At 49.4% G+C, this 25,973-nt stretch overlaps 1 protein-coding gene across 2 annotated transcripts in view; it reads right to left on the reverse strand.

The window, feature by feature from the left end:
- Positions 1 to 25,973, reverse strand: part of Slc6a11 (solute carrier family 6 member 11) — a 110,136-nt gene that overhangs the window by 65,492 nt on the left and 18,671 nt on the right. For both annotated transcript variants that reach the window (XM_004645611.2, XM_023705938.1), the window contains one exon: positions 13,447 to 13,579. In XM_004645611.2, coding sequence (XP_004645668.1) covers positions 13,447 to 13,579 — 133 coding nt within the window. The remainder of the gene's footprint in view (positions 1 to 13,446; positions 13,580 to 25,973) is intronic.

The following is a 25,973-nucleotide window of genomic DNA, read 5'->3' on the forward strand; positions in this document are numbered from 1 at the left end:
TTAAATTATATGCACCTAAATCAACTATCACTTAATATTTAGAATGTCTTAAAATTACACTATACTTTTTCAAGAGTAAAAACTGAGGGGCTGGGGAGATAGCTCAGTAGAATAAGTGCTTGCCTGTCAAGCGCAAGGGCCTGAGTTCGATACCCAGTTCTAAAAAAAAACAAAACAAAAACAAAACAAAACAAAACAAAAAAAAACCAAAAACAAGAGTAAAAACTGATACTGTCAATCCATTTTAAAATATTAGTAATATAATCCTAATTCCATATTTTCTTGAAAAGAAATCACCAAGTACTTGTTGTATCTAGGAAACAGGACATTTACAAGTAGATAAAGGCATATTATATTCTGTGACCACAGTCCCTGAAAACTGACAGCCACAACCTGCCCCAAACACCACATCAAGGACAGGAGAATTTGTCAGGTCCTGTGAAAAATATAAAGAACTTCCAAAGGCATACCAACTTTGTGTATCACAGAGGAGTAACGCCATGATAATGTACAGCAGATCCATTAAAGTATTTTTATTTGTGATAAATGCCTTTTGCAACCAGAAGCAAGATATATCTTTTAGTACAGAAAAAAATGATATAACTGAGATCAGGTGAAATATGTTAGATTCGAAGTTTCTCATGGTGGACACAGATTCCTATAAAAACCAGCCATCAGTCAACCCTCATCCTAAGGAAATATACATGGCCACCCCATCCCAAAATTCTGATACAATTCCAAGAGCTTGGTGTCCCTGGGAAGGATCCACAGGTCCCAGGTAGAGAAATGCCCACCTAGACATGATGACTCTGTGCTGCACATGAATCTCATGAATCTGAATCTGAATCTCCCTTCCTCCCTCCATCTGCCTGTCCCTCCTTTCCTCCCTCCTTTTTCCCTCCTTCCCTCTCTCTACACAGCAGTAACTCAGTACTACCCACAACCATGAGACACAGCAAAGAGCAGTCTCAGCTCCAGCTTGCCTGCCAGATCTGTGAAGTGGCAATAAAATACTGATGTCAAGGGACCATTGCAAAGATTAAGCACCTAAAGCAAGTTGCTGATTGTCACACAGAGGCACTGTCCTCTGAAGGACATTTGGAGACACATGGGGCCACTTCAAGTTCTCACAGGCACTGAGGGCTCGAGGTAGTAACTGAGGTCTAGGAGTGTGGGGAACCAACCATGCATGGGAAGTTCCTATGCAACAGAAAACTGTCCTGCTATTCAAGACTTCCACGTCTCACCTCCTGCATGTGTGTAGGGAGATGCTGATAGCACCCATGCTGTACCCCAACTCTGTTTTACATGTAACCCCAACATTTTTTGCTGCTTTGCTTTTGGTATTGGTGCTATAGATTGAACCCAAGATCTCATGCACTGAAGCTATTTTTTAACCTCATTTCAACTTAAGCTGAATTTTCCAGAAATGCAATCACCATGCATATAAGGAGAGGCATGAGGAGGCACTCTACCTTCTTTCAGAAGGTCCCCTCATGAATGCCAACCTTGCCCCAGGACTGAGCATGATCAATGGGGACTCTGAAGCGGTCCAGGTAGTTGGCTCTTATTTCAGGATGTAGAGCACACAGGAACGGCACCAGCAGTACGCGAGGAGCATCAGCTTGCTCCTACAGCCACGTGCACCCCTTACAAACTGGTGGCCCTCACCAGCTTCCTAATGCCATCTTGCTGCCTGAGCATTTGCATTTTGAAACACAGGCTGTTTTATTTAGAAGTTGCTATCTTTTGGCATTTCCTAAAATTAGCTAGGACATTACCTCAACTTTCTTGAACTGAACTGCATAGGCAGACTGTCTGTGAATTGTATTGCAGGGTGGGCAAGGCTTCAGAAGGGCCCAGGGTTAGGAGAGGCGCTGGGGCTGGGGCTGGGGCTGGCACAGGGTAAGCACTTGTGTCCTGGTTACTGGTCCTACTCTCACCAATATACTAGGCCCGTTGTAACTGTGATAGAACATAAGTCTGGTCCCGGATGAAGACTGTGTCTGGCTTCTACAGAATGAATTATGGTCTGCCCCATCATCCTCCCTGGGGGATCTAGTTCATTACACACAAGGACTGTCAAACAGGAAGGACAACAGCTGCTGCTTCAGTGTAAAAAACAGCGGGAGCCCTGTTAAGGTCGCCTCCACTTTCCCAAAATACACCCTTGCTCGAGAACCTTCAATGGCTCCCCAGCGCTCACAAGACCTACATCTGTCACTTGTGTTTCTAGTCCATGGCTTCCTGATCCACAAGGTACTGCAGACTCCCCCTTTCCCACCTCTCCTCCAAGGAGGGACTCACATAGCCCCTGGGCTCAGCTGCCTTTCAGACCATGGCTCAGACCCCTTCTTCCAGAAGGCCTTTCCAGAGCACCAGGGGACTTCCTGGTCCAGAATCCAGAGCAGCCCTGGCTGTGGCGCCAATTGAAATTTACAACAAGACTATGGCTGTTATCTTTGGGCTTCCTCGCCCACGAGATGGAGAACACTCTGAAGCCAGAAATTAATTTATAAAAATCACAAGCAACAAAAGCACAACACTAGGAATGCAAATAGTTGTGTCTGCTGTGTAACAAACCTTGTGCAGCAGCTACACATGTCACCTTCTGGATGCCTTTCAAGTAGGCACATACTGTTCCATCTGCAGGTGGAGTTGAAGGGACAGCTCAGGGACAAAGAAAGCCCCAGGGACATCCACATCTGCCTGGCCCAGAGATGAGCCCTTGGCCTTTTTCCTGCCTGGCAGATGAGGGAGTGATCTTGCTGGTGGTGTAGGGAGGACTCCGCTATACAGCTGGCCATGGCTGGGTCCCCATTCTGACTCCTCTGGTTGTGAGACTTTGGGTCTTAGCACCTGCCCTGATGAAGTGGTTTTGTCACCACTCCTGCAGCTGCTCTGTAGCTTAGGGTTCAAGGCCTGGGTTGAGAACCTGGACCTGTGAGACTCTGCCATGTCCCTGTCCATGTTGGCTCTCACTCAGGTGGCTCACATCTGTGCCACACTCTCAGGATTCCACACAAATCCAACCACCCTGCCTTGGTTTGCCCTTCTCTCCCTAATACGGCATCTCCTTCTGCCATTTTGGGGGGGGGATAAAGGAGTCAGCTTTCCCGCCCCATCCACACCAGACTCCCCTTTCCCTCCTGCCTGAAGCCTCTCAGCACACTGCTACACAGTGTCCGTGGGCCACAGAATGCTCTGGTGCCATGCACCCAATTCCATCGTTACCACCCTAGCCCATTCTCTCACTAAGAACAACTGCACTTGTCACTTCCTTCTCATGTCAACCTCCACAGAAGGGGAAACTAAGGCTCAGAGAGGCAAAGTGTCATGAATAGCACAGAGTGGCTTGGACTAGAGTACATAGCTGGCAAATGTGTGGGACAGAACCCTTGACTCCCCCTTCCACCCTTCTCTCTTTTGCTGCCATCTGTGCCTTCCCAGGACTTGCACAGTGCTGGTATTCAGTAGGCACAAGATAAATACCTTTCGTATTTCTGTCTGATTTTCCTGGCAGCTCTGTGCTTTCTGTTGCGCCAGAGCGAGGCCTCTAAGTATTCTGTAGCTGTCATCCAGAAGGGTGGTTTCCTGAATCCCTGGACACCCACACACATAGATCAGCTCCACGCTGCGCCAGGTGCCCAGGGGCGCTGGGGAAGGGTTAATAGCACCCGCTTCCCCCAGCCCCAGCAGGGCTATTGCAGCTTTCTCCAGAGCTGGCCAGCCCTGAAGAACTCCCCCCTCCCAGCAATTACTTGGACTTTGGGAGGCTTTTGTGCTTTAATAAAGACGGTATTACTGAGTCGCAAAGCTTCCCTCCTCTCCAAGCTTCGCGGCTGCCAGGGTTCCTGCTAAAGGTGAACTCCACCATTCAAGGCCAGAGAAAGGGCTGAATCAAGACGTTGAACTCTTTTGACTTCATGTCACAATCTACGACTCTCCATAACCACAGTGGTGTGAGAAGCACTCCCACCACTGCACAAAGGCCCCCAGGGTGGCAGTGGCGGTGGCATCGGTGGTGTCCTCAGTTTCTGGGGGCCTGGGGCAGGGACCTCCCTGCACTGGCCGCTCAGTCCTCTGCATGCATCTCATGAGCGTTCTAGTTTCCTCTCTGAATGCAGACATGGGTGGCCGCGGGTACAGCCGGCCCCGCCACCAAGCCACCAAGCCACTCTCCTGCTCTTGGGGCAACAAAGGCCGCTTGAGGGTGGGTCAGAGACAGCAGGGCTCAGTTCCTTCTTAACCCCCCCCCTCCACAGCCCACTCTCTCACACATCCTCCCTTCCTTCCCTGCCTCTTTGCTCTCTCTGCATGCCTCATTGAGCCCATCAGACACTTTATGGGGTACTCCTGAAGAATAAATTGTCTGTGCAAGGCTCCAGCTTCCCTTGGTGGAGTGGCCATAGAGGAGGGGCAGAAGGCACCTCCTGTAGCTCCTCCAGGCCGGGCCCTTGGCCCAGACCCCCTTCCCCTGCCTCCCTCTCTGGCCCTGAGGTGTCTACGATTCATCCCCCATACCTGGAGGTGGAAGCCTCCTGAACCTTTATCTTTACCCTGGAAGTGGGATGAGCACAATGCCTTCCTCTCCAGGCCACCGAGAGGACCAAATGGGTTAAGGCCTCCGGACAGGCCCAAGGCAGTGTAGGCGCCACTCCGGCATCCACTCCGGCATCCACTCAACTGCTACATCATCCAGACAACAAGGTCTGTTTCAAGTCCTTGTGTCACCTCCAGCTCCTCTGCTTGCTGGTGAATGAGAGAAAGCAACAATCCAATTCAAGGCTCTTTGCAGCTGTTCCTGGGTGAGTGTGTCTGTCTGTGTGTGTGTTCTTTTTTTTTTTTTTCCTCCTGCTTTGGTGTCCTAGAGCTTTGAAAAGAATAAAATAAAAACCAAGCCCCAGGGCAGTGAAAAGGCACGATTCTTCTTAAACCCTGCTAATCCTGCAGCTTCCTTTAAAGGGGCAACAGGAGGCGGGGATGGGACCAGAACTGTTTTTTGCAGTGCCCTCCCCTCCCAACCACTGCTCCTGGAGACCAGGAAACGAGGAGGAAGAATCCATAAATCATCCACCGAGAGAAGGGCTAAAGGAGGAGCTGGGCAGGAGCGAGAGCAAAGGATGAGAGCCAGCTGAGGAGGAGATGTGGGGCAGCACGAAGGGACATTGGGACTGTCTGGTGGGCGGGGTGGTTGTCAACAGAGGCCACAGGGTCCAGGGGAGAGGCTGGGCCTGCCACCCTGATCCAAAAGATGAAGGGGTGGCAAAGTCTCAAACCCCACACTGGCTCAGGCCTGAGATGCTGTCCCACAGGGGTCTCGGGCCTGGCACCTCTCCCCATCCCGTTGCTGCCACCACCTGGTCACCTGCTAGCAAGGGCACCTATAGCCTCTCCACCCCCATCAACTCACCTAGCAGGCAGCCAGAACCAGGTCCAACATAGACCCAGAGCAGATTAACCTTGCTTACAAACATGTAGGGCCACTCTTCACACTAGGACGGAATCCTGTCCCTCCCTAAGGCCTGTGGGGCCTGACCACTACCCACCTCTCTGCCTGCCACACGCCGCATCTCCGCATCACTGATTTTGGCCTCACACAGTCCCATGGGAGAACACAAGTATGCTGCTCAGGCATCTCGGCCCATCCTCCTCCAGCAGGCAGAAGCCCAAGGCCCTTCTCCTGTCTCCTAGCCCCATGTTCTTTCCCTGGCATTTCTGCATCTGGTTTATTTTCCACAGCCTCTAGGACTGGGGATGTGGCTCAGTGGTACAGTTCTTGCCTTGCATGCACAAGGCCTGGGTTCAATCCCCAGCACTACAAAATAACAACAAGCCCACAGTTATTCGCACCTTCCCAAGACCATAAGCCCCACGGCCTGGCTCACTAGTCACTGTACAGTGCCCCTAGCCAAGAATGTGACGCATAGCAAGTGCACAATGAACACATGCAGGAAAGGATGGCTGAGGTCGTGGGCAGCATCCCTAGCAAATGACCATTACGCTTGGGACCTAAACCTCAAAGAGACTTGAAGGGTCTTTTTTTTTTTTTTTTTTTTTTCCTGTGGAACCAGGGATTGAACTCAGGCCCCTGTGCTTGCCAGGAAAGGGTTTATTCCATCTCCCCAGCCCAAATAGACAGTTTTTACTGAATTTTGTTGTTGTTGTTGTTGTTGTTGTTGTTGTACTGGGGATTGAACTCAGGACCTTGCACTTGCCAGGCAAGCACTTATTCTACTGAGCTATCTCCCCAGCCCCCTTGAAGGGTCCTTAAGAAAAGCTCCCCATCACGAACAGCCCATCATTGTGTTGGAAATGGTCAGTAATCCTGAGGGTCAATAATTTTCATAGTTTTTTCTTGTTAAGTGGAAAATAAGTTATACAAATCAGTTTACTAGATTAGACCATCCTACTGCTCCCCAGACTTCTGGAAAGGGCCAGGCTGGGAATACAGGCTGAGCACTTACACTTCATTTAAAAGACTTGGACCAGCAACGTTTCAGGTTTCAGAGTTTTCTTCTGGATTCTGGAATATCGGTATGTACATGCAGAGATATCTTGGGGCTGGGGCCCTAGTTTGGACACAAAACTCATTGTCAAAAATAGCTTCTATACCCAGCCCTTCAGGGAATTTTGTAAAGTCATGTTGTACATGAAACAAAGTTTTAGGAAATGAATGTTTCCCCTCGTAACATCATCTGAGCACATGAAGGATTGTAGATTTTAGGTTTTGGGGTTAGGGATCTTGAACCTGTGTACTATGTCATGTGGGCCACAGTTGTTACCCAACCCTGCCACTATAGCAGCACACACCCCCGACAAAGATGACAGGTGACTGGATGGAGGGAGCGGGCTTCCGATCAGACTTTACTTACAAACACGGTGGGCTGGGTCAGCCCCGACCCTACTGTCGGCCAATCCCCAGAGGAAGTTAGGGCCTCACGTGCCTTCTAGAGGAGAGTATGTAGTAATAAAATGTGCTTTCAATCTTCAACAAATAATCATGGAGCTACCAGGACAATAACATCAAACCATCACATTGACCTGCATGTTTCAAGGAGGAAGAATAAAACCAGGTATCCCTGGGCTTACTTTGAAATCATTATTTCTTAGAACACAAAAGATTTCAGGTATATCCTCCTACACAGCAGTCACATATTTGTAGGGAAGGAATAAATGTAATTGCAATTCTCACCCAAAGCTAGTAATTGGTTGCGCAATTGGCAGGGGCTGTCTAACCTGATGTTGAGCCTTCAGAACTGTGAGACCAGGAATAGAAGACAAGGGCAGCAACAGGCAACATGGATGTGGACACTGAGTAAGAGCCGGATTCGGGGATGTCCCATAGATGGCCACACATTTTGGTTGCCTGATTTTGATCCAGTCACTGGGAGTGAAACTGCTCCCCTTCAGAAGGTGACAAGTCACACCGCTGTGGAAGTATTCTGAAGAAGCAAGTACTTCAGCATCCCGTTTCCCTGGGACTTAATGTACGATTGAGAAAGGTTTCTCAGGGCCAGCCAAATAGCTCAGTGGATTAAAGCACCTGCAAGCAGGCACAGGGGCTGGGGGTTTGATCCCCCAGCTTGCTATTCCAGCCCTGCCCCCCTGGGGCATGCTGAGACAGCAATTGAGACTGTGCTGAGACTGGGCGGAGTGATGGTGCGTGCCTGTAATCCCAGCTCTTGGGAGGCTGTAAACAGGTGGATCACTATGAGTCCGATCTAGTAGTGAGATTCTGAATACCCTGTAGACCCTTCCCTAAAAATACAAAGAGAGAGAAAGGTTTCTTGATTTATTTTAGCCCATACGCGATTTCTAGAATTCTAATCAATCTCTAGTGATGGGGAAAACTCTGCAGTGGTTATATTGCAGCTATTTTGCTGGGCAGAGAAACAAGTGGCACAGAGAAATAGATGGCACAGTCCTCTGGCTCACTCAGAAGGAAGACTAATATGTCAGCCTTAAAGCCGCATTTGGCCTCACAAGAGGGGCAGGGAGCCGCGGGCCCCACTGAGGGCAGGCAGACATGCCCACGTTGGCGGTGCTCTGTGCAGGTGGTCTCGTAGCCTTGGACAGACCTTGCTCCCTTCTTCAGCTTTCACTGCCTCACTTGTAAAATCAGCTTTGGACTGTGAAGCCAAGATGACCTCCAGCTGCAATGTGCTTGGTCTGGTGTTCTCAGCTCTCAGAATCCCAGGATCTTAAAGATCTGACTTGCTCCCCTGCTGCAATGTTACAGTATCAGACTTGGCGTGGGTGCTCTGAATCTTCACTGCTACCTGATCATGCACCACCCTCACAGACTGCATGCTCTGTGGGACCACACTGTCCCATGTGTCCCCTGTACCTCCTGAATTTGTGAACCCCATCAATGTTTATTAAGCAACAGGGGAGGAGTGGGTTCTAGTGTGGATATAGACTGCTTATTTGATTATTCTGTTGGTTTTTTAAAAAATTTATTTATTTATTTGTGTGTGTGTGTGTGTGTGGCCAGCTCAGCCCACCAGGGGGCGGGGCTGGCTGGCATGTGGTGCTGGGGGATTGAACCACAGTCCATGTGCTTTGCTAAGCTTGTTCTAAGTAGGTGCTTTAGACCACTGAGCCATCTCACCAGCCCTAGAATGCTTATTTGGCTCCAGGGAGACAATGAATGCTATTTCTTTGTGACACCAGCTGTGTCTAGTGGAGACATGAATGTCAGTGAAGCGTGACTTCACCGTGGCAGCCTTACTCAGGATAGGCCCACTGGGGTCCGAGTTCTGCCACCACCTGAAAGGCCAGCTTCCCAGCTGTTCTCCCCAGCTGCAAGACATGCTGGTTGAAGTAGGCAAAGATCAGAGCAGCTTCCTGAGACAACAGGCAGGGAGGGAGCAGGAACCTCTCCCTGGAGGAACCCTATACAGAAGCCTCTACCCAGCTGCACCAGGAAGCAGGCTGCACCTCCGGAGAGGAGGCCAAGAGCAAAGGTGACTCCTTCCCTAGACAGAGACATGCAAATGGCTCGCCTCCGATCCCCACATCAGGGAGTTGCAGGTCACCCGATGATCTATTTTTAGCTATTTCTGTATAGAATTTGTTTTTTTTTTCTTTTCAAAGTTTTATTGATAAACATATAGCAATGAGACAGTTTCAAATCAAATCAAAAGTACAGTTTCAACAAATAATACACTGCATATATTCTTCTTATTGGTTAATTGCTGTACAAGATGCAGACTTGTGATCCTACTTACAAACACCATTAGAAAAAATCATTCTATTCATTAAGAGAATGCAACTATATATCTATCCAACCACTTTGAATACACAGATACAAAATGGACATTCATAGTTATACCCCAATGTGTTTTTTAAGTTCCGTTGTTGAATATTATAGGTGTGTAAACTCAGCAAAATATTCTAAAAGAGTACAGAAGCCCATAATAGCATTGGGTCTTCTGTTTAATTGGCAATGTCAGAAATTATTGACGTGAGTCCCCCACAGCTCAACATAACAACATGGCTTTACTTCCTATATTTCATCTTCATACTTTTCTACTGGATGGTTAAGACCAAGGTAAAGCAGAACCTATGCAACAAGAGTTGTAGCTTTTTGGTTTGAGAAGGTCAGTGAAATGCCCTCAGGATTTTTAATTTTATTCATTTATTTATTTGAGAGAGAGAGAGAGAGAGAGAGAGAGAGAGAGAGCGAGCGAGCGAGCAGCTCAGCCCACCAGGGGGCGGGCTGGCTGGCATGTGGTGCTGGGGGATTGAACCGCGGTCCCTGATGCTTTTGCTAAGCTTGTTCTAAGTAGGTGCTTTAGACCACTGAGCCATCTCTCCAGCCCCGCCCTCAGGATTTATCCTGAGATCCTGTACCTCAGATTGTAGAACCTTTGTCAGTGCAGCCATGTGGATGAGTCACGGCCATTGCTTGGCCAATGTGCTCTCTGTGAAAGCCTGAGAGAGTGTCTTCTCCTCATGTGACTCTCCTTAGGCACACTCCATGTCATCGATCAATTTCCTCTTTGGCCCCATAACCTTCTTGATCAGAAAATCTGGGACACTACCAAGGTACTTGACGTTACAGTACAAGTTCTCATATGTCCTGAGTCTTAATTGACCTTAGAAGGGTAGGGCCAAAATATTGGCTTTCCTTGTAGCCCTCCTTTTTCTCTAATTTTGGTCTGCAAACTTAGTTTGTTAACCATCCAGAAGAAAAGCTTATTGTTATTATCAAACGATTTACGTTATCAAGCTTAACCTCACTATTTCACTACATTTCAAACATCTTAGGCATAATAAGGAACAGGTATTTTTCATCAAGTATTGATATGTTGAACCTTAAGTCCCTACATAATATGATAAAGAACATTTAAAAATTAGATTATATTTTAACAATAGGATAAAGAATTCTATGCTTCTCATGTTTGCACATAAGTCCAAAAATCTCACCATATACAACCTTGATGCAGGACTGTCCCACAGTATTCCTTTTCCTGTCTCTTGCTTTCATTCACCACCCCCTTCTTCTTGAACATCCACCTACCCGAGAGACATCTTAGCAGTAACTGGCATGTCATGACAAGCAGCCCGTGTTCAGAATACCACAATGACAGGCGCTCCCAATATGAAACCACTATTACAAATTACCATCTGCATCTGTATAGAATTTGTAAAACCTTTGGGCACTAGGCTTATCCTCATCCCTGAGGTGCAATGAATAATGAACAGGAACTAAAACGCCACACCCTCCTCTGATGAGCTCCCCTGGCGCAGGGATGCTTGGTGTCCGCACACTGTCATATGTGACCCACAGAGCCTGTGAAGAACTGAGAAGCAGGGGTGCCTGGCTCTCATTCCTGGCCTGGCACTTACTTGCTGTGTGACTCTGGCCAAGTCTCTGTCCCTCTCTGAGCCTCAATTTCTTCACACATGTATAAGAGTAAGGAGGAACTGGGGGTTTCTAAGGGTGTGCACATCTTCCCAAATCACAACTCATCCTAAAAGCTGATGCAAGGCATGGGCACAAGAAGTGTGGACAGCCTATGGCAGCCAGCTGTCCAGAGGATACCTGAATGGCTCATTCACTTTCAGCACTGTGCTTCCAAGGTCTATTTAGCTAGAGCTGCAACCAACCACTGAACATCTGCTATGTGCTGAGAGATCTCAGTAATCACTTCTTCTTAATCAGTCCTAAGAAACCACTGTCCCCAAGCTGCAAGTGACAGGCACTGTCCATCTAGAAGGAGGGCTGTGTGGCCACCAACACTTGGATTTCACCCATTTCCACTTCCTACCGGAAGGCCCTTGAGCGAGTCCCCACCTTCTTAGCCTTCATGGCTCATCTGTACAGCAGGGATACTTGTGGCTGCTGTCTCACGGTGGCTCCACAGCCTGAGAAGAACAGGAACGAAAGCCCAGAGGAAGCGCTCAGGGACTATGAACCATGGACCTGGAGCCTACACTGCCACTGCTGCTGGCCTCCCCACCCCCACTGGAGAGGAGGAAAGGAGGCCTCGTGTGCCCAGATGTTGCTCTCAACCCATGTTCCACGCACCAATCAGAGATGAGAGAGGCAGGGGAGCAATGGGGTCAGCACTGAGGTACAGGGTCGCTGTGTGACCATGTCAGGCTGCCCCTTAGCTTCCAGTTCTCTACCAAGAAATCAGAGCAATCACTGGAGTTGATAAAAAGCCGTAGCACAGTACCCAGGGATCAGCAGGCCATAGATGACGGTTCACCCTGCCTGGCCACAAACTACTTTGTAAGTGAATTCATTTCATCTTTATCACAAGAGGTTTTAAAACTCAGTCCTCTCAGTACTCACCACACATCACACACTGTGCCGACCCCTGAACACAAGCCCTGCACTGCTTCTGGCCTCCCCCTAGGACAGCGTGCTCCTCGTCTTGCTGCGCAGAGGACAATGCAGTGAAGTGCCAAGGTCATGGCTAGGAATGGCAGGCCAGGGCTTGGAATCCTGACCCCAAAGCACAGTTCTTACCTCTTTTTAAGTGAGAAGAGGTATTGTGGATGGGGTGGGGAGCCCCATGGATACAGCCTGAAGTCTATCATAATGCAGCTACTTTTTACTTTGGAGAAGAGAAAAATCCAGTTGTCTTTATGATCTCAACTAGAGAAAGCAAAGATGAATATGGCCCCGGTGACTGAAGGGACACAAGTGTCCATTTCCACTTTCTCTGCCCTGCCCCCTCCCACCCCACCCCCGCACTTTCACGGCTATCTTTTAGAACAGCCTTAGCTCCTTCATACCATGCATGCCGCATGGCACTTTGTACTATCTCCACTGGGCTCTCCTGCCCTGCCTGCTGCAGGCCGGCCACCTCCAGCGCACATCCCACCCCCATCATCCTCCTGTTTCCAGTTCTCCTGTGAACAGCCTGTCCCAGCCAAGAAGTTAGAACAGTGCTTATGAGACACGTCCTGTTATAATCAGACAGGCAAAGTGGGACGTGGTCATTTTTCCTTCTCCCATAAGGAAAAACTAAGTGGACAAGAGAAAAAAAACACGTAGCATTGACACTCACCCATGGGAGGGGATGACAGGGAGCAGTGGCAACTGTGGCCAACCAGAACACCCTGGAAAAGGTGGCTGTTGTTCAGCTCAGGCACATCAGCCCTGTGGGTCTGCAGGTCTGGTGAAGCCTAACCTTACTTGCTGAGGGATGCCAGGATCAGATACATGAAATATCTTGATTTCTACATGTTGGCAACTAACCCCCTCTTCCCATTTGAAAGTAAAACTCATAAGTGAGGTGGACTTGGCCGGCCGTTCTGTGTCGATCCTTACAGCACACAACATACTCGTTACCAAAGTCCTCATGCTTCCCAGCTGCCCTGGGGCCCAGTCTCAGGTTCTGATCCAAGGCGCGTGAGTGGAAGAGCCAGGAGTTGCCTGCCTTCTCCCATGTTTCTGTCCCAGCCAGGTGGCAGTGTGGAGTCCAGCTGGGGCAGGTGATACAGTGAGGCTGTGAGACCGAAATGGTTGCTCTTTCTTCCTCAGACTTGAGGAGGAGGAGAAGGAGGCTGTGCTGAGATGTAGAACCTGCCAGGGGAGGCAGCCAGGGATCTCCACCCAGCATGCAGCTCCCTGACCTGCGGATCACTGCAGACCTTTAGCACTGCTCAGTTTTCAAAGTGCACTTTAACCCCTGTGTGACTTTGAACTGACACTGTGAGGCAGGCTAGGTAAGACCCTGTCTTTTCACAGGGAGCAAACAGGCTCAGCAAGGAAAGCAGAACTGCCCCAGGGTGTATGACAAATGTGGTGGGCTTAACTCTGGGCTCCCAGGTGGACTCCCTCTCCAGTGCTCATCCCACCTGCCAACTCCTGAACTAGCCTTTACAACACAGCTGCTAGGCACTCTCCAGTCGCCTGAGCTGGCACAGGGACAATCATGCTTCTCCTGCCCCTGTGTAGTTGCTCCAAGATCGATCTCTCACCTTTCCTGTTGACTTGGTGCCCTTCCAGATGCAGAAGTAGCAGATGGTCCAAGCTGCCAGGAGACACAACGCCAGCTCCCAGCGGAGGTTCCCGATGTGCTCAATCCCATCAGAGATGGCCAGAACGCGGCGCCTGCAGAAGAGTGTGCAGAGTCATGGGGCTGATGATGGCCCCCAGAGGCCACAGGCAGCAAGAGCAGAGCTGCAGAGTGGTAGGCCACACACCACTTGCCCACCCCACCATTCATCGGCACATTCTCTGCACCAAAACTCGTGAGGGGCACAGTGTCTCTGAGGGAGGAAGTGCCACCTTCCCCTGTGGATCCACGCTGGCAGGGAGGTGACAGAGGGCGCAGACATAACATACAGGGCTCGGGGAGGGTGAGAACACCCCACTCATGGTACCCACCAGGCTGCAGTGACACTTGTAAACATCCCACGTCCCTAAGAGGGTGCTTGACATCCCAGTCCTGCTGAATTTAAGGCGGACACAGGACTTGCTTTGGCCACTGTTTGACCAGCAAAGGGCCATATATCACCTCAGACAGGAACAGAGTGGCCTGGTTCCCTGCTCCCCTTTCCCTACCTCTGTTGCCACTATGGAGGCTGGTGTCAGCATGAGCCTCCTCTGCCCTGAGTCAGGGATGGAGTGTAAGCAACAGATAAACTTTGTTGTTCTGGGCTACCGAGACAGCTGGGGTGCTTGTTACTGCAGCACAGCCTAACCTATCCTGACTGCGGCAGGGCATCCAGGAAAGTAGAAACATTCTATATCCTAGCAGTAGAAACATGTGAGCCACACTTTGAAGGACGAGCAGACTGAGCCAGGAGGGAGTAGAGATTGTTGCAGGTTGACGGAGATGGAGCACGGTACACTTGGGACACAGTGGGTTGGGGGCACAAGGGACCAGAAAGAGCAGCAAAAAGGGCAATCAGTGGTAGCACACAGGGAGCTTGGCTGTCACACTCAGGGGCAGAGGCCAGCAGGGCCAATAGGGAGGTGCAGCCTTCCTGCGGGCCCATCAGTTCGGCATAGCCAATGTAGGCCTGGCTCCCAGAGCCCATGCTGGGGCTTCTTTTCTTTAAAGTCAAATGTGCCATGCTCCATACTGTGCAGAGCCATGGCACCAACACAAACCCCTCCAAACGTGCTCAGCAAGACCCTCTGGACTGCCAAAGCACCCCCACCCCAGCCCCGTGCCAGTCGCCCAGCGCTGTAAGAGCCTCCTCTGGAAAAAGAGCTCCCACCCCACCAAGCATGAAAGCTACCCTCAGTGTCTGTCTCCCTGGGAATCCACTTGGGTCTGACTCTGCATTAATTACTCAATGCCACCAATTAGCACCGGTCGGCAGGCTCCCTCTGGCCCCAAACCCTCCAGGAGAAATCAGGCAGGCCCCCAAAGAAAATCAGACTGTGTGCGGCCATGGAGTTGCTCGAAAGGCAACCCGCCCAGACTCAGAGCCAGAAGAGGGAGCTGCACCTACTGCGAGCCAGGCTCTCCAGGCTGGATGGCAAGGATAGAAGGGAAAGCCTGACTCTCGCTCTCTTCTAGAGTAAGAAGGACGAAAAAGAAGCCCCAGTGATTTGAGAGGAAAGAGGGCAGTAACCACAACCATTACTGGATTTGTGTCTTAGGTCTAGTTTCAGCTTTAGTTTTTTTTTAAACCCCAGCGCTTATTAAAGGAAACCTTTAGGAGAATCTATAACAGCTACTCTAACAGAGTAGTGTGAACCAGGGCAGGATCCTGGGGTGCTTGCCAGAAACCAACATTCTCGAGTGAATCCCAATTTGTGCAGAAACACCCCATCAGCTGCGTTCTGCCATGTCCCTCTGAGGATTTCTCATGCGCAATAAAGTCTGAGCACCACAGAAGCACATTTCCTGGCCACCAAGGAATGAGTACAAATGGCATGTGAGTCACTCTTAATCTTTAGTTTTCTTTCTTGGAAGGAGTGTCGGGGGAGGTCTCCGCTTCCTCCTCCTTTTCTTGGCTCAGCTACACTCATCCTCCAAGGGCCAGCTCACATATCACTTATCCCAGCAAGCTCTTCCAGACCCCTGCAGCAATCAGGACAGACTAGGTTGTAATACAACAATGAGTGTCTCCAAAGATCTCAGTATTGGAAAGCAACATTCTTGGTCACAATACACGGATCCTTTGAGAAGTTACTGTGCACGTGGGCTTTCTCCCCAGAAGCACAATCACTCTCAAAGTTCTGCAGGAAATTTGAGGGTGTCCTACTTTGTTGTTCATATCAAGACCTCATGGCTGACATGCACCTACTGCCTTACGATTGCCAACCAACACACTCCCAGTGACAAGAAATTTCTGCAGACAGAAATAACCACAGGTGTCTCCTGAGCCTTCTCAACCCAGACTTGAGCTAATCAGGAAAGATACATCAAGCACAGGACCCCAGGGTGCCCCCCCGCAAACACATGGGTGCCTTCTTGTTGATGTGGTTGTCCTCTGAACCAGGGGCCTGAAAGCTAAAGCCACATGGGGGCTGGGGGCAGGGAGAAACAGGCAGAGGGCCTTCAGCCCAGAGAAGCTGGCTCTCTCCCTTCTCCCCCACCTTCTGGATGCCCCGATCTTCGGAGCTGGGCTGTTTGCTCCATCCTTTCTGGCTTCAATAACTAATCTCACTTCTAGAAGGGGAAGCAGGGGCCTAAATGTATGGAGGTGGAATTTACTGACACCGATGTTGACTAGGAATGGACCTTGGGTTTCTAGAGAAGGGGGTCATAGCAGGTGGCTTCTCAGCCCTATGGGGTGGTTCTGAAACCTCTGGGGTGGTCTTTAGGAGTATGGGGGATGGGTGAGGCTTCCCACTGAGGAAGGCACAGATCTTCCTGAGAAAAGCTTCCTTAATACCCCTCACCCACAAAGTGCCAGGACAGAATACAAGTCTGAATAACGAAGTCTGCGGCTCACACACTGGCCAGCAAGGGCCCAGGAAGGGACTTCCCAACACTAACCAGGAAGTGGGAATAGTTGAAACTAGCAGAGCCTTTCAGGGGGATCCATGAGTGTGAGTCATGTTTATTGGGCACTAGTCTATGTCAATGCACCTTCCATGTGTGCTCTTCGTGAGTTACCCTTTTCAGGCCATAGTAGCACATTCCTGCAGAGCTGTCCCCAGAACTCAGAGGTGCAGCTCTCAGCTCTAACCCTAACCCTAACCCTAACCCCTAACCCCTAACCCTAGCCATAGACAGAAATGGGTGGGGCTCAAGTTCTAGTTCTCCTTGCCAGTGGCTTCCCCTTGGGCAGGTGCCATCACCTGGGCAGGTTTCAGCTTCCTCTCTGGACATGGGAATAGGCTGTCTCCCTTCAGTGTATGCATCTAACACATAATCCTTATCACCATGTCAAGGATGGGGAAAGCAAGGTGTAGGCAGGCTCAGGAGCTTCCCCAAAGTTACAGCAAGCTCCAGACCCTGGGATTGGATCTGGGGTCCTGGCTGCAGGACCCACACTTTCAGCCTGAGCCATCACAGCCCCAGGATTCCTCTGCAATCCTGAACTATCCACTAATCTCTTTTCATCTTTAGAGAGTAAGGCTCTGGTAAATGCACAGTGTCTCCCATATCTCATGTAGTACCTAAAAAGGAGAGCATAGCACCTGTCACTGTGCATGTATTGATTTACTCACTTATTGAAGTGCCATCTGCAGGCTGAGCACTCTGACAATCCTGGTGGTCCATAAAGAGCTGGCAGCTGCCTGGGAAAGGTAGATAGAGCAGAGTGGAGAGCAGAGGTGGGGAAGCTCAAGGCATAGCAGGGGGCCCTCCTGGGGCCCGACCAGATCAGAATGTGGGAGGTGGGGGTCCTGGGGGAGGGAATCAAGCAAAATAAATGGGGCACATTTGGAGGAAACCCTCCCCAAGGCCCGAGTAGGGAGGCTGGAGTGAGATCACAGCAAGGTCGAGAACGGTAAGGCATGCATGACTGCTCAGTACAGCAGAGGTGGGGCAAGGAGGGGGATGGCTGAATGGCTGGAGCTGCATCCCAAGGGTGTTGAGTACCCATCTGTGTCAGGAAACTATTAGCCTAGAGCAGGAAGAATGGGTGGTAAAAGAGAGGGAGCCCAGGGTGCCTGGTGGGTACACAGGGTTTTGCTGACAATAAATGGAGAGGGCTTAGGTAGCACAGTGGTAGTAGAGAGGGGTGGGTGGATTTGAAGACAGTAGAGGAGTAGGGTAGAGGGCAAAGCGACAAGTGGCCCCTCATTCATGCTTTAGGACAGGTGCAGGTAGCACGGCCAGGTACCTGCAAAGCTTGAAGTGAAGCAAAGAAGAGCTTCCCACCTGAGTCCTTCATGCTGTTCTGGCAGTGGGGGAGAAGGGGACCCTCAGGACCCCAGTATGGCAGGGGCAGAGAAGAATGGAGGGGAGGGAGAGCAGGAGAGAACAGAGGCAGGGAGGACTAGGGGCCAGTACTCCAAAGGCAAAGCGAGAAGGAGTCTGGGCTGGAGAGATAGGGGACAGCAAGGCCAGCAGAGATGCTCGGTTGGTGGCATCCTGGGTGTGCAGCAGGGGTGGGGGCCTATGGGAGGTGGCTGCCATAGGACATTCAGATCTGGTGTGTGGGAGGTAAGGCCACTAAGAGGACCACAGGCACAAAGACTATCCACCTTCTGTGCTTTCATGGGAAGGGACCTAGACTGGGGGGAGAAGTCCCAGATGTGAGTGGAGATGGGGGTGAGAGGGGAGGAAAGCGGTGACAGCTCAAGGCACAGCAGGGAAAGAACCCAAGGGGAAGTGTCCTTCCCACAGTGCTGACAGGAACAGGACTGGAAAAGCAATAGGTCAGCCTCAACCCCCACCCCCCCGTGCTTCCTTAGTGAGGGTCCGGGGTCTTCTGTGGCAGGCGCTGGGAGCAGCCTCAGGTACCCTCCTTCAATCCACACTGAAAATGACTGCTGCCTACAAATAGCTCAGTGTGCACCCCGGGATATCCCTGGGACACTGGCAGTGCTCATTTCCCATATAGCAGAGTATGGTGTCTGCACAGAAGCACACCCGCAACCCTGCCAGAGACTACACCATCTCCAGCTCAGTCATGCTGCCCAAAGTGATGTGCGCGCCGTGCAAGTGGCTGCTGGGCTGTATCGCTGGGGGAGCCAGGGCGAGGAGGAAAAACAATGCATGTAGGTCAATGTGATGCAATCTTCTCCAAATATTTTCAATCCATGTTGGTTGAATCCTAGGATTCTCAACCTGTGAGATCAAACCCATGGACACAGAGGGCCAATTGCTTAGTCACAGCAGGTTAGGGGGAAAACAGAAGCTGAGCAAAGTGGCACAGCTTGCCCAAGTTGGGATTTGGAACTGGGTGATTCTGAGGCTCTCCTGGAACCCCAGGCAGGGAGGGTCTCCAACCTCCTGTCCCTGTTGGTCTAAGGGAAGCGCTTTCCATGTGTCTCACGGGCAGAGGCACAGGTGAACAGAGAGCAGCAGAGGGGCAGTGCAACTCTGGCTGCTCCGCAGAGCCTGGGAGAGGCCACATGGGAAAGGCTCCCAGCAGGCAGCCTGGAGGCCTCATCTTTATGTCCTGCACGGAGCCGATGAAAAGATCACCTTTTTTCAACCTGCCATGGAGGACAGAGCTGCCAGGGACGTGGAGACCGCCCTAAAAGCTGGCACAGAGGGACTAAGCTATAAATAGCCCTGCTTGGTTTCCCCAAGCAACCAACACACCAACACAAAACGGCCCATCACCAAAACAAGTGTGCTTTCCCTGCCCATCCGGGGAGCCCAGGCTGCCACTGGCCTCAGGGCGTCTGCATGCACTGTTCTGGGAAGAAAATAGTGAGTCCCCGTAATTCTCTCTGGGTCCACAGCAGAGGCTGCTAAACGACTCTGGGGAAGGAGGCCACAGTGTCTCCTGAACCACCATTTCAGACCTCTGCATCACACATGCATCCCATGGACATTTACTGGGTGTCAGTTCTCTACTGAGCACCCAAAAGAACACAGCCATGGCTGCTCTGCCCTCAGGGAGCTTCCGGTCTAGGGGAATAAAGACAACAAGGCAGGACAGTGCAGGTCTCCATCTGCCACAAGAGCTACACTTGCCAAGGGAAGAATCTCTGTCACCTGCCCAGAAACTTCCGAGGAGAGGGCAACTATGCTTCCTATTGTACAGAAGGAGAGATTGGGGACTTGGAGCTGACTTCCAAGAGGCAGAAGCAGAAGTCCCAAGGGTGCACCTTCAGAGTCAGAGCACCGGACAATCGCAGTTAGGGGAAGATGGGCCAACACTGTGTCACTATAAGCAGTGCTAGGACGCCACCAAGAGCCAAAGAGCACAGTCAGGGACCTAGGTGGGCCTGAGGAGTCTAAGAGCGACCTCTCCAATTTCTTTAGCCTCTGCAGATAGCCTCCACTTAATTCTCATACGTCCCACAGTCAGTCCCCCACTTCGTCAGTTGCTGCCATTTGCCCCAGCTTCCCTCGGAAGAAAGGTTCTTCCCAATCCACTCCAGCCATCGATTCTCTCTATGCCTCAAGTGCCAGCTGGAAAAACAGAAGCCTCACCAAGCACTTGTCCTCTTTGGTCCTCACCCACAGCTTCAGGGCCACCTGCAGGTAAGAGTTCAGATCACTGCATCACGGCCCCCTGGCCCAGACCCACCTGAGGCTCTGCAAGGCTTGCAGCTTCCATCCCAAATGTACAGCTCTGGTTCCACACACTGCAAGTGGCCATGGACAATTTGTAAATTTACAGGTGTGGGTTTCTTGCAATAAAACTTTATTAAAAAGAGCAGACCACAGGTGGGATGTGACCAGTCATTTGCTGACCTCTAAGAACACTAATCCTTCCAGACACCCTGCATTTTCAGGCCCTCATTTGAGGAAACACTGCACATCTGGCCTTGCTAAGGGCTTCTCAGTATTTGTTCAAACACAGATCTCTGAGAAATTTTGATGTTGTATAGCTTTGTCTCTAAATTCCATTTTCTGAATCTGTATATAAATTTTCCTCACTGAAAATATTAAAACCACAAACTAACACTGCATCATACTCATGAGGATGGCTGCAACTCAAAAGGCAGACAGTGATGACACTGGTAAGGCTATGGAGAAGCAGACGCACAAGTACTGCTGGCAGAGGCATAAGACAGTTCAGCCACCTTGGAAAAACAGTTTGTTACTTTTGTTAAAAAACTACACACAAAACCTGCAATTCCCAGGTACACACCCAAGAAAACAGTAAGTATATTTTCAAACCAAATGATGTACATAAATGTAAAAGCATCACTCCTAGTAGCTCGAAGTGGAAACCATCCCAATTCCCATCAACTGATGATAAATTATGTGGTATGTCCACTTAAGAGGACTTTATTAAACCATAAAAAGGAATGAAATATAGGTTGACCATGGCTAATCCAAAATCCCAAATGCTCCAAAATTTGAAGTTCTTTGTATGTTGACATGACACCACTAGTACAGAACCCCAGACCTGACCTTACAAGGTATGAAAGGTCACAGTAGGGACAGTAGACATGCTGAGAGTACTGTATAAAATATACTATCTGTGCATGGTGTGCATAAAGCATCAATGAAAGTCATGTTTAGGCTTGGGTCCTATCCCTGAGATTATCCCCTATGTAGGGTAAATATTCTAAACTCTAAATCCAGAACACCCTGGTCTCCAGCATCACAAAGCTTCCTCAGCCTGGGTTGATTCACACTACAGATTTCATGGATGAACCTCCCTCAACAGTGTTACAGTACATGAAGAAGCCAATCCCTAAAGGCCACAAACTGAAGGGTTCCACTCAGTGTCTAGGCTGGACAAATCAAAGGCATGAGAAGTAGACGAGTGGCTACTTGGAGGTGACAATGGGTGGGAACTGTGAATGGGCTTGAGGGAGCTTATTTGGGAGATGGAAATGTTCTAAACCAGAATTGCGGTGGCATCACCCTTGGTGACTTTATGTGCTGGCCCCTCCAGGTGCACTGAGCCAGCCACTGAGTCCGGGCATGGTGGCGCATGCCTGTAATCCCAGCGCTGGAGAGGCTGAAAACAGGAGGATCAGTATGAGTCTGAGCTGTGTAGTGAGACCCTGTATCAAATATATAAAATTTTTAAAAAATTTGGAAGTGCATGTCTGTAATCCCAGACTCTTTGGAGTCAGAGCCAAGAGGATCATGAGCTCAAGACCAGGCTAGACCCTTTTTCAAAATAAAAAATACAACAGGCTTGAGATGAACTCAGTATGAAGAGCCCCCAAGTTCAATCCACAGTACCAGAAAAAAATTTTTTTTAAAGGTTCTTAAGAGGAAATTGTCCTCACAGCATGTTTCTGCTTTTCTGAATCAATACAGTAATCCAACATCCAAGGTTTCAACAACCAGAGTCTGAAAATATTAAATGGAAAATTCTAGAAATAGACAAATCATAAATTTTAAGATGTGTGCTATTCTGAATAGTGTGATGAAATCTCACATTTCCCTGCTTTGTCCTGCCTGGAACACAAATCATCCCTTCTTCTACTGTAACCACGGTGTATACACTGCTACGTGGCTGTCACCTACCTGTCAGCTCAGGTATCAAATCTTCTGGCCCTGTGTCTCCAAGTTTGCACCCTAATAAACCTTAGTTTACTTAATAATGCTCATAAAGCATAAGAGTGGCAGTGCTAGCAACTTTATTCCAGTACATTGTCATAATTGCTTTATCTTACGATTAGTTATTATTAATCTTTCACTATAACTTATAAATTAGACTTTATCACAGGTGTGTGCTAACAGGAAGAAATATGGTATACATAAAGCTTGGTACTGTCTGTCATTTCAGGCATTCACATGGTGAGGAGTCTCAGAATGCATCCCCGAGGATGAAGGAAAACTGCTACACTCCTCAACATTCTGTAGAACTCACACTTTGGGACAGCATCAGGCACTTACTTACTTACTTTCTTTCTTTCTTTTTTTTTTTTTCTCGTGGAACCGGGGATTGAACTCAGGTCTTTGCGCTTGCCAGGCAAGCACTTATTCTACTGAGCCGTCTCCCTGGCCCCTCAGGCACTTTCATGTGTTACCTTCTTTCACAAACATTGCTCAAAGGAAACTCAGGCTCTGCATAGATATTAACCTTGCAATGGTTACCCCTTGCAGTGGGTAACAGGGTTTGGCCTTGCATTTCATTCTCCCAAACTCAAGTTCAATATTGGTTCTGTTTCTCTATGGAGAGGGCCCAGGAAAGAGATCTGCTCAAGCAGCAGGGACATGGGGAGGATGTCCCCAAAAAACTTGTGCCTGCTTGGGAACAGCACACAGAGAAGGTCAGCAGGTCAGGGGCATGTACACAGAGCACGCGGAGAAACTGAGGGCCACTGCAGCTCTTTACAACGCAACCCACTGTCAACCACAGAATGCGAATGCCACACAGCAGAAAGGGCCTTATTGACCTCGGGCTGAGGTCCTGGGACTTTGGATTCCTCTGTAGCAGGACCAAGCCACCCCTGTCCTCCTGTCCACAGGTACAGCAGCTCTGCACCTGTCCCTCTGAGCTCTATGCAGAGCTGGCTGGTCAGGATGAGCATGGGGTGGGAGCAGCCACCTCCACTTTGTCCTCTGAATGTCACTCCACCTACTGAGCTGCAAATGAAAACAAGCGTGGGAGGGGTACTGGGGGTGGGGAGAGGACAAGCTGGTGGTGGCACCCTGGCCCTTTTCCTGAGAAGGGGTCACCGCTGATCAATGCCCTGCAAACACCTATGCTGAATGCACCCCACCCAGCACCATACTGGCTCAACACGCTGGTCCCAGAGCCTACTGGAGGGCAGGTGGCACTGAGAAATGACCACACCACATATCACCATAATATAATAATAAAAATTACCAGGGAATGCAGCTCAGTGCAAAAGTCCTGGATTCAATTCTCTGTACTGAAAGAGGAAAAAAAAGCCACTCTCCCCCAGGCTGATACTATAAACAATTAATTTTACTCTTACAAACCAGAATGCTCAATAGTGGTAGATCATAGCTACCGTATGCAGTACTTATTAAGCCCAATCACTACCACTGCTTGCTACAAGTACAATAACAATTATTCCCACTTTATAGGTGACAAGGATGTAAGTCTCAAGCCCAAGGTTAATAAGTGGGAATTCTTGCCATCTGGCCCAAGTCCCTTGGTCCTCATACTATGCCACATAATTTAAACCACAGTGTGGACATGGACAAGCAGAACCCATCCCTCAGCTGGGCTCACAGTGGGGCATTTGGGCTACGGCACCCTCAGAAGCCTTAACTGGTCCTTTCTAAGGCGAGGGCTCTGGGCTGGGGGAGAGTTGCTTGTGAGAGCAACATTTTTATGCCTGACCTTTCCCATCTGGTTTTAGCAGTCTCTTCCACAGGAACATATTTTCTGCCTCATTCTTCCATGTCATCATTGCACAATTCATGTACTGAAAAGCATGATCATACTGAAGAACGTTCCTCAAGGTATAAAAAGTAAAGCCATATTAATATGCTGAGCTGTAAAGTCAACAACCTCTGACTTTGCCAATCCTACGGATAACCCACTACTGTTATGGACTGCTGAACTATATTGGATCATTTTGCTGAATTCATGCACCTACAATATTTAAATGGCAATGGAATACTCATCTCTGACAAAACTAAACAAAAAGGGGACATAAATGAGGGAGCATTTTGTATCCGTATATACTAACTAGTTAGGATATATATACAGCTACTTTCTCTTAATTCAATGAGAAGAAAGATTTGTACTAATAGTGTTTGTGAACAGGATATCATGTCTGCATCTTGTACTATGAATAACTATTACAAAGACAACAATATGCCATGTATTACTGAAACTGTCCTATTAATTGGTATTGAAACTGACTCGTTGCTATTCGTTTCTCAATAAAATTAATAACAAAAAAAGAACATTTCACATGTTTCTCCTGTCTCTATTATACACTGTGCTGCTTTGCACATGCTTGGGCTGCATGTTCTAGTGCAGTCTTACACCAGGATAAACTTTCACAAAGGGGATGCTAAGTATGAAGCTTATGTGAAGCCCACAAGCTGGCAGTCATGGCTGAACTGGCCTCTGCTGCTCCACAGGCAAACTGAGAACTTGCCATCCACCTCTACTGAGGAAAAGCCCAGTGGCACACGGGTGTCATCTCAATACTCTGAGAGGCTGAGGCAAGAGGCTCACAAGTTCAAGCCCAGCCTGCGCAACTGAGTGACTCAGTGAGTGCTTCTCTCAAAGTGAACAGTAAAAGGAGAAGCGCTAAGGATGTACTGAAGGTTCAATCCCCAGGACTGCAAAATAAACCCTAAATGAAGAATACAGACTTCTGACGGCAAGCAGTAGCTGTGGAGGTGTTAACCATCGAGGGACCCCGGGGCTCAGCCCACCAAAATGAACCATCTACCATCTGCCCAAATTTCTACGTCCCTATCTTTCCCAGCCACAGGGAGCTGATCTACTACTACCCAATCTCCTTCCCCCAAGGCAAAGGCCTTTCTCCCCATGCCAGGACTATAGCCTCAGGTCCACTAGAGGCCCCTCATGCCAGACCTGGCCATGACCCCACAACTTGCCCTGTGGGTATACCCCACAGAACTTCTGCATGCTCTGCCTCTGTGGCCAGCCCCCAAATTCACAAATGTCCTCCCCTCACCCTCTGAGCTCACCACCCTGATGTCTATGGCTCCCTACCTCTCTCTCTCTTCTGGTTCCTGCTCCAAAGCTGCCACCTTACAGAGCCCCATCCTTAGCCCCAGACACTCTCAATTACTGTACCCTACCTTTGTTTCCTTCAGATATGCTTTCGACTCCAGGGGATACTTTCTGCTTCCATGAGTCTGTCCAATCTGTTCTACAAGGGTGAGCCTCTGTGCTGTTCAAGGTGCATGCCAGAACCCACACAGATACCTGGCTTGTGGTGGGTGCTCCCTATGGACGTGGGTGGAAGCTGCTCATCTATTGGGCACATGTTTCAAGTTCCCCACTGAGATTTGGATATACTACATCCTATGTACATTATGCTTTTCCCAAAAATGCTTAATTTAGGAACAGTAATTAGGCACACAGTAAAAATCACAGTAAAAGCTTAACAGGCACAGTAATAGCTTAGCAATGACCTACTGAGATGTTGACAATGAAAGCATATGATTTTTCATCAAAAATAAATTTCACGAGAGCACAGGCCTGGCAAGTGAGTGAGACGACCTGGGGCCTGCGGGATCCTGAACAGACCCAGAGCGCAGGACCGGCCAGTGAATGAGACAACCTGGGCCTGCGGATCCTCATTCGACCCAGGCTGCAGGCCCAGCAGAGAACCCTTCAGCAGAACTCCCTGCAAAGAGGCTAGAGGCAAGACCCACCCACCTGATTCAGGAGCAGAACATCTTCCCAGAGAGACACAAAGGGTTCAACTCTAACACCTGCAGCAGAAAGAAGTGGAGCACACAGCCAGAACCAAACAACACCCACCTGGAGGAATCTGAACTTAATAGATCCAGACCTGGTGCTAAGGTAATAACTCT

Source organism: Octodon degus, unplaced genomic scaffold, assembly GCF_000260255.1.
Source record: "Octodon degus isolate 3935 unplaced genomic scaffold, OctDeg1.0 scaffold00233, whole genome shotgun sequence".
In the NCBI taxonomy this organism is placed as follows: domain Eukaryota; kingdom Metazoa; phylum Chordata; class Mammalia; order Rodentia; family Octodontidae; genus Octodon; species Octodon degus.